This window comes from Monodon monoceros, unplaced genomic scaffold (genome assembly GCF_005190385.1).
Source record: "Monodon monoceros isolate NGI ecotype Baffin Bay Population unplaced genomic scaffold, NGI_Narwhal_1 Super_Scaffold_7, whole genome shotgun sequence".
NCBI lineage: Eukaryota > Metazoa > Chordata > Mammalia > Artiodactyla > Monodontidae > Monodon > Monodon monoceros.
The window spans coordinates 97,666,772-97,675,835 of NW_021703784.1; the positions used below are offsets into that span (position 1 = coordinate 97,666,772).

Sequence of the window (9,064 nt, forward strand, 5' to 3'; positions counted from 1 at the left end):
GTTCACAGGGTGGTTTGGGGGATTATGCGAGGTAATGTGTGTAAAAGAGCTTGGTACAGATTTGGCTCTAGCAGTACATAGTCCACATTAATTTACCCAGAGGCTTAAGAGTGGAATCTGGACCCACCCACATTTGAATCTCAACTTTGCTGTTTTCTGATTGTGAGATCTCCGGCCAGCCAAGTCACTTTGCTTGTCTAACCCTCCTTTTCCCTGTGTGAGAAGAGGGATAATAATAGCTACCTGGAAGAGCTATTCAGAACACTGGAGATAAAAGATGTAAAGTGTCTGATGAAGTGGGTACTCAATAAATTGGAGTGATTGTTCAGGATTATCTTTTATTTCATGTCACTCAGACAGCAATTCTGCCCGGCTCTGGTGAGGGACACCACAATCGGGGCTGGAGCCATAGAGGCAGTACCTTGCCTGGGCAGCTCCTGGCCTCCCCTCCTGGCCAGGTCATCCCCTCAGTGGGCCCTGGCTTCAGAAGGGCTTCCAAGGCGTGGGGACACTGTTGCTAGGCACCTGTTGCTAGGCAACGCACTGTTTCTTCTGGCCTGGCCACTTGCCCGAGGGCTCAGGCTTCTGTGGAGGAGCGCCTGCCTCCTGCAGCCTCTAGCCCTACCTCAGAGCCCCTGCGGAGGGCAGGTAAGGGTGGGGCCAGCTGGGTGGTTGGGCCCCACGAGAGCTGAGCCAACTTCTAGTGGGAGGTGGGCAAGGCCGAGGGACCCTAGGGAGAGACAAGGAGCCTGGGGTTGGGAGTGAGCTTCCCAGCTGGGGTGGCCAAGAGTTCTCAGGGTGGGCGATTGTCGGGCTATTCCGTTCCCAGAAGAGGGCACATGGGGGCAAAGATCAGGGGCTGAGGGGTCGGATACCCTGGGTCTGAATCCCGGTTCTACTACCTGTGATGAGCTAATCCTTCACCACTTGGAACCTCAGTTTCCCAGCTGTAAAATGGGGGAGGGGGGTTGGTGATAAGGTGTGAGGAAGGGGAGATGAGACACAGGGTACACAAGTGTTGATGACTACTAGTCCTTTCTTCAGTTTGGGGCGTGGGTGTCGGTGGAAAGGCACAGACCTGGGGGAAGGGCCGCTGTGTGGGCTTCCATCACCTCCTCTGTAGCCTCTGCAGCCTGGGCCTGGGGCAGGCTCGGGGCCCTGGGGCTGCCAGACCTCTGGGGCTCCTTGTTCTTCCTTCCTAGGCCCCCTGGGGGCCCTGCCCCACAGCTTCATGATGGGGAAACTCCCCCTGGGGGTTGTATCCCCTTATGTGAAGATGAGTTCGGGGGGCTGCACGGACCCCCTGGAATTCTACGCCACCAGCTACTGCACAGCCTACGGTGAGGGCACCTTTGTGTAGGAGGCACGTCCAGGGCACGGGGCAAGAGTGGGGACGCCCTCCTAGACCCCTGGTGCGGGCGGATGCTGGTCCTGCCTGGGGAGCCCTGGTCACTGCTCTGCCGCTCTGCTGACCCTGAGTCCTGTCTGCCTGCTTCCCCTCTGGCAGGTCGGGAGGATTTCAAGCCCCGCATGGGCAGTCACCAAGGCACAGGCTACAGATCAAATTACCGGCCCGTGGTCTCATGCCAACCCAATCTCGGTGCCCTGGACAACCCGGCCGTGGGGTACAGTCGGTCCAACCCCTGCTCACCCCCTGCCCTCCCGGGCCTTAGCCCTCAGGGCCATCGGACCTCATCAGACCAACTCCAGACTCCGCGCATGGGGTCCGGGATCCTGGGGGACTCAGGGCCTGGTCCTCAGCATGGACCCCAAAGGCAAGCAGACTCCCGAGGCTGCTGTGGGAGGTCTAAGGGAGGTGGAAGCCTCCAGGGGACAAGGGGAGGTGGCCCTGGTGGTAATAGCTCCCCGCTCCTGCCCCGCCCTCAGGGAACAAGTCTGCAACAATTTCCAGACAGTGACCAGTCAGAGCTCCCGTCCCCTGGAGGTGCCTGATGGCAAATACCCACTGCCCTGGAACATGCACCAGACCCACCCTGGCTCCTCTCGGGAGAAGGCCTGGGCAGCCACCCCCACCAGGGAGGTCAGTGCTGGGCCAGGACCAGGACGGAGGGGGACCCTAGCCTGGGGCGGAGGAAGGGCTAGAGGGTGGACAGGGTGGGGACCCCTCCAGAGGGTGGGGCTGCACTGCCAAGTGTTGGTCAAGGCTGAGATGACTGGGCCTGGGGGAGCCACAGTGTGGGCTGGGGTCCCCTCACCTTTATCACCTTTGACCTCGCCCCCATCCCCCATCCCCTCCCCCTCCATATCCATCCCCATTCCTGTCACCATCATCATCTCTACCATCCCCACCTCCAGTCCTGTTCCCTCCGCACCCCAACCCCATCCCCTTCCCCATGATCTCCCCCATCCCATCCACATGTCCACGCCCACATCACCATCCCCACTGTGGCTGTCACTTTCACTTTTGTCGTTATCATCCCCGTCTTCATTTCTATTATTGTGTGACCATCATCCTTATCACCACCACCACCAGAATGGATGCTGCCATTCATTCATTCAGGCAACCAATACGTTCTAAACACCTCTTCGATTTCTGAAGGTGATAAGTGCTGGGAAAAAAAATACAACAGGGAAGAGGCAAGGACTGAAGCAGAAGTGAAGGAACTGGACCTGCAAGTCAGGAGGGTCAGAAAAGAGCTTACTATGGAGACATTAGACAAAAACTTGAGGGACGTCAGTATTCCTCCAGATGCAGCAAAGTAAGGGAAGAGCATTCCAGGCAATGCAGACAGCAAGTGCAAAGGCCCTGAGGTGGGAGCACCTGATGGGAGGAGGGACAGCAAGGAGGCAGGTGGCTGGAGCAGAGTGAGGAGCTTAGGTCCTTGTGGGCCGCCGTCAGGACGTGGGATCCTACCCGGAGTGCAATGGGAATACTGCAGGGCTTTGAGCAGAGGAGGGATATGGCCCAGCTTCATCGTAAAGGGACCCCTCAGGCTGCTGTGCAGATACTCTGTAGGGGTCAAGGGCAGAATCAGAGTCAAGAAGTGATTGCCATCCCCTCACCTGGAGGGTAATTGGCTGCTCCGTCCTCCCAGGTCAGGAAGGTCCATTTTGACACCCAGGACTACGGGCCCCAGGCCATCAAGGGGCTGGAGCCCAAGGAAGTGCCCTTGCTCCACCGACAGCAGAACAAGGGCTCGCTGGAGTGGGAGGATGCCCGACACGTGAGTGGGTGGCCCCGATGAGGGCCTTGGGCCGGGCAGAAGGGCCGGACCCACCTCCTCCGGCTTCCTCGAGACAGGTTCTGTGCTGACTCACCCAAGCAGCCAGCTCAATGTGGGCTCAGGGCACACACACTCAAAGAGACTGGGGCGAGGCAAGGATTTGATATTTGGTATTTCCAAGGCAGCAGCAAAGTGGTCCTCACGGGCTTCCTTACATGTATCTTGGGATTTAATACCTGAGCCCCCTTCTCTCCCGATCCCATCCAGCGCCCCAGTGCAGTGTGAGCACCCATTCCCTTCCACCCGCCTCTCTCCTCTCTTTGGGCCCCTCCTGCTCTGGGTCGCAGGGGCTCTGGGTCCCGTTTTTCATTACTGGAGTCCAGCGTGGGGTATGACTTAGTTTTCATTGTCACGGAGGAACTGTGCTCTGCTGGTGGAATTTCTGGCGCTGTGATGCCTGATGAGAGAGAGGTTTGTGTGGGAGCATGCAGGTTTACTCAAAGCACAGAGAACCGGAGAGCCAGCACTGCCCCCACTGCCTTTGGGCCCTGGTCTACCTTGCGTCCCCCATCGCTCCACTCTTTGTGCTCCAGGGCCCCCGCTTCATGACTTCCGAGTATAATCCCAAGTATCTCAAGGAGCCTTCAAACCAGCCAGGTAGGCAGGAGTGAGTCTAAGCTCAGGCCTCCCACTACACCTCCCTATTCCCGACCCTTGGGAGAGACCCCCGGGGACCCCAGAGCTGGCACAGGGCTAAGGAGGCACCAGCGGAAGACAGAAGGACATATCGGCAGCTTGGGGAAACCATCTTCCCTGGGCTGACCTCTGTGCTTTAGGTCTGCTGATCTCCAAAGGACGACTCTCTTGCTTAGGAGGGCTGTTCGAGGTTTGCCCTTCCTTTTGCTCTCCTCTCTTGCTCTCTGCCCTGGACTCTGGAGTTCCCCTGTTGCCCATGATCCTGGCTGCTCCGGCCTCCAGATCCTTGGAGCCAGCTCCCCCCACACCTACTGGGACACCGAGCCACTGGTGGTCACATTGGTGGGGCCTGCTTGTCCCAGGCCAGCACAGAGGGGCTGTCTTTTGCAGATCTCTTGCAGAAGAAATCAACTGGGGCCAAGGAGGAGACTGGCTTAACCGAAGCTTCCAACAAGAACCCCATCATCTTCCAGCCGCCCTCCCAGGTCCTCCCTGGGGACCCGGTAAGTCAGGCTGGGCCCCACTAGAATTTCAAGGTGATTGAAGCTCTCCAGTCTGGGGGTTTCTAGCTTTAAAAATGTATATATATGAGCTGCAGAAACCTTTGCCGAAACACAAGATGAAAGAGCTTGGGCGAAAACCACTACTTTGGTCCAACTCCCCCATTTTCTGGATGAGAAGACTGAGGTCCAAAGAGGAAAAGCAGCATAGCCAAGGTCACTGAGAGTTCAGACAAGAACCCTGGACTGCTGGTTCCCATTCAGCATCACGCCCTCCCCTCCCTTCTTCCCAAACCCTCCCCTTTCCTTTGTAAGTCCAACTACACCCCTTTGTGCTGAGCCCTTCTCTGTGCTCCGGACAAAGGAGCAGTTGAGCAGCCTGATTCTCCTCTGTGGCCTCTTTCCAGGTCCTCCTCCCCAGCCGGAGTGTCACCAAGTCAGACTTTCTCCCCATGACCCATCCTCATGTAAGCTGAGCCAGGGTTGGAGGGGAATGTCTGTGCCACAGCCTGAGGTCCTCCTGTGGGGCAGTTGGGATGGTGCCGGAAGCCGTGCCAGGGGCTGCTTTGCTGCCTTAGGGGGATGAGTTCCTGCCGGTGCTGGCCAGAGGCTCCGAGCGGGAGACCGGCTTCAGCCGAGTGAATGAGAAGATTCTGAACCCCAGAGTGAGTGGCCTCGGGGGGCTCCCCTGTGTGTTCTGAGAAGGGAACACTCAGAGAGGAGGAGCCAGGGAGGTTTCTTGGACCCGGTGGCATTCGATCCAGGCAGTGCAATATGGGAAGAATCAGGATATTTGGAGTTGCAGAGGAAGGACCCCTGGGTGGAGGGGGAAAGGCCCAGGGGCTGGAAAGTGAGGGGTGTGTTCAAAGCCGTGACTTCAGTGGGGCTGGAGGGGGACGCATCCTGGGGCTGGGGCGGTTGAGGCTGCGTGGGCCTCTGCCTGCCTTCCCTCCATCCTGCCGCCTCACCCTGGCCACCCGGCCACCCTTCTTGTGACTCTGTCCCTGCAGGTGCCGCCTTCCGGCCCAGAGCCCAGCAACATGAACCACTGGCAATTCCAGCCCCCGCAGCGGATGCAACAGACAAATGTTGCCCTGCTTGGCCGGGAGACCGTGGGGAAAAAGGTAAGGCCTGGGGTGCCCAGCCCCTACCCCTAATCCCCACCCCCTCCTGACCTGAGAAGTCCCCTCTCTATCCCTCTGGTGCAGGAGCCCCCAGGGTTCAGCCTTAACAACCCCAGCTATGTCCGGAGCCCCTATGACCCTGACCTGGATAATCGCTACCTGACCACCTACAACCAAGGGTGAGCCCCTCTTCCCTACCCACATCTGGGTCTGTGAAGCTGACCCATTTTACAGACAGGGAGACTGAGACTGCGAAAAGTAATGAGCTCACAGTAATGAGTGAAGAAGGCCAACACTTGATTAATGTGGGTTCCCCCAGAAGCAGACTCCAAGCCAAGGAGTTGGGTGTGAACCCTTTATTAAGGGTGTCAGGGATGGGGGTAATGGGGTGGGGAAGGGATGGCAGCCAAGAGCAGTGTATTATTAAACCAGGCATCCCATGGGGAGATGCTAGAAAACAGTGCAAAACACACAACTCAGAATCATCCCAGCCAAGGAATGAGAGAGCTGGGGTATTCATACCCCACACCCATTGATCCTTGGTTAAGGGCTGTCCCCAGGGGTGATATTAAATCCCAGGTACCTCCTTGCTCCAGTAACCCAAGGGCAGCTTTCCCAGAGGTGCAGTGCAGGCCACTGGTGGGCAGGGGAGGAATGAGGGAGTACAATGGGGTCTATGTGGAGCAACAGGGCATCTGCTAAGAGACCACAACCAGTCCATGGCAGGTGGGCTCCATGCATTCTCAGAAGGTAAGCTCTGTGCTGTGTGAGCCCTGGGCAAGGAGTGAGTGTCCTGGGCATCAGGGAAGGCTTCCAGGAGGAAGTGGCCCTAGAGTCATGGGGGAGGCTACCCAGGCCAGGACTGGGTGGGGAGGGCATCACAGGAGTGGGATAATGGAGGTGTAATTCTTAGGCAAAAGCCTCCCCTCCTGGCCTCTGTCATCTGTGTGTCAGCCTGTGTCATCCGCGTCCACACTGCTCCCCCCCCAGCTCCTCCATCTCCCAGGAGGACTGGAGCGAAATGCTCCCTCTTTTGAATGGGGACGCTGAGGCTCAGAGGGTGGAAGTGTTGCCTGAGCCTCACAGCAGATCCGTGATGCACGTGGCTGCTCCAGTTCCCGTGGAGGGCAAGGGGGAGGGGCGGAGCCTCACTCTGGGAGTTGGGGGACAACTGTGTTCCTGCCCCTCCCCAGGCTCCCGCAGACCCTCAGGCCCAGCCACCTCTCCTTCCCCCGCCTGCCTGCCTGGGTTTCTGAGTGCTCAGCAGGTGTCAGGCGCACCCTCCTTCCTCATGGGCCCAGAGCCCCAGGGGTTGTAGTCACTGATTTTCTCATGTATCTCTCCGCACCCCCTTTGTAAACTCAAGGGCTGGGCCCACATCTTGCTCATTTTGGCACCTTCAGAACCCGGCCCAGTGCTCAGTGAAAACTGGCAAAATGGAAGAAAAAGTCAAACGCCTAGAGAGAAATGGAGGCGACGGGGTCCCCAACCCCCATCCTCTCCCATCCCCCGAGACATTCACAAGGCCAGGGAGGGAGGCATGGCATCTCTTAAAAGTCTTTTACACTCCAGAGTGCTGTCTCAGCCTCAGGGGTGGCACCGAGGAGGGGCGCCCAGCTCAGGGGCAGCGTGAGGGCAGGCTTCCAGAGTAAGAGGTGAGTGAGCTCCTGGCAGAGTGAACAGCGTGGGCAAAGGCAAGGAGGTTGGAGGACCTGCAGCAGTCTGTGCTCCTCTGGAGCCAAGATTCCTGCTGGAGAAGCGCAGAGAGGCTGCCGAGGACAGAGACCAGCTTCCCGCCAGCTACTCTTCTGTGTCGTAGGTACTTCGAGAACATCCCCAAGGGTCTAGACAGTGAAGGCTGGACTCGAGGTGGCTTCCAGCCCCAGAAGCCCGGAGGCTATGCCCTCAACCAGCCGGTCACCCGCCTGCAGGCCACCCCCAACCCCACGGAGAGCCTGCGGCGCCTGCATCCCCATGTGGGCAGGTAGCACGCCCCCCTCCTGCTCTGTCCTTTGCTGCATCTAGGCCTTTCCCCGGCCTCTCCTCCCTCCTTTGTCTGTCTTCCATCTGAGAGGCCCATTTCCTCTCTCTGGTTTGTTCATTGCCTCTTCTGCCCAGCGGGGCTGCTGCCCTCCTCTGCCCAGCGACCCCTCCCTCTGCACGGCTGCCCCCTCCCCTGCCGCCCCAGTCCCCGGGGCGCTCGTGTTTCCTTGCATTTGGCCATCGCCCACCTGCTCCCTGCCAGCTGTGGGGTGGGGTGTGTGGGGACAAAGCGGAATGACTGTGGCTCTGCCTCTCTCTGACTCCTTTCTGCTCAGTCCAATTCCTCAGAAATCCCGTTTGTACCAATAATGGCCCAGAGCTGGCCGGCAAAGACTCTCTGTGGCTTGGCCGTCCCGGCTGAGCCCTGGCCCCGTGCAGAGGTGGGGGCGAAAGAGAAGGTCCGGGCTCGCTGCCCCTACCCCTCCCTCCCCTGCATCCCCTCCTTCCTGCAGGACCCTGGTCTCGGCTGACCCCTTCTACCGAGCCACGCCTCCCGGCAGCCACGGCAGCGGCTTCGCGGTGCCCCTCTGAGCCTGAGGCCTGGGTAAGGGGCCGGGGGACCTCCACCCACAGCTGCTCCCGGGGCAGGGGTGGCCATCGTGGACCAGCCCCCCGTCCTAAGCCCTGGGTCAGGCCAACCCTGCCCGGGGACCCCAGCCCCAGAGTGGGGGGTGGGAGATCAGGGGCATCTCGAGGTGGGGAGTGTGCACGGACCACCGGAGCCCCTCAGGCCTCATCTCTGTCTGCACAGGTTTGCCGACCCCAGGGGACAGGAACTGGCTACTGTCCCTATTCCCACATTCCCCGGGGGGCTCCCCGGCTACTTTGCTAATGAAATAAAGAGCAGTGCGGCAGAGCAGGGTCAGCGCGGTCAGAGGGGGCTGGGAAAGGAGGGGTGAGGGTGGGGAGTGGGTGCAGGGCTGGAGGGGCCAGGTCTGGAGTCACGGAGGCCTGGTGGGACTCACTGTCATGCTCTGGACAAGGCACCTTGCTCTTGAGACTCAGTTTCCTCTCCCATGTAGGGGTCTCCGAGGACCTGTGCTAAGCGGTCCATCAAGTGTGGAAGGGAGGAAGTCCCAGGGAGGGACAGGCGGGCCAGAGAGGGGGAGGCGGAGGCGGGCGGGAGGTAGGTCTACAGCACGGGGCAGGGGATCAAAGCAGGACAGCCGGGGGCCTTCTGGGTTTAAAGGAGGGGGGGGAAGACTCCCCTGGCCGTCTGGTGGTTAGGTCTCCGCGCTGCCCATCTTCCAACACAGGGGGGCGCGGTTTGATCCCTGGCTGGGGAACTAGGATCCCACATGCCGCGCGGCACAGCCAAGAAGTTAAATAAATACATACATACATATACACCCACACACGCATACACACATACACACACATACATGCACACACACACGCATACATATACACACGTGCATATATACACATACATACACACGCGCATATATACACACGCACACATACACACCCACCCACGCATACATACATACACACATGCATACATATACACACATGC

General features: G+C 59.1%; 1 protein-coding gene across 1 annotated transcript; it reads left to right on the forward strand.

Annotated features, from left to right (window-relative positions):
- The first annotated feature begins 985 nt into the window (after positions 1-985).
- PPP1R32 (protein phosphatase 1 regulatory subunit 32) lies at positions 986-8,397 on the forward strand. The gene is made up of 13 exons (XM_029209022.1): positions 986-1,340; positions 1,508-1,625; positions 1,888-2,041; positions 3,057-3,185; positions 3,779-3,842; positions 4,272-4,384; positions 4,789-4,848; positions 4,960-5,046; positions 5,392-5,505; positions 5,590-5,684; positions 7,325-7,489; positions 8,001-8,092; positions 8,300-8,397. Exons 1-12 carry the CDS (start codon positions 1,232-1,234, stop codon positions 8,077-8,079), a joined length of 1,287 nt encoding a protein of 428 aa, XP_029064855.1. The 5' UTR covers positions 986-1,231; the 3' UTR covers positions 8,080-8,092; positions 8,300-8,397.
- The last annotated feature ends 667 nt before the right edge of the window (positions 8,398-9,064 follow it).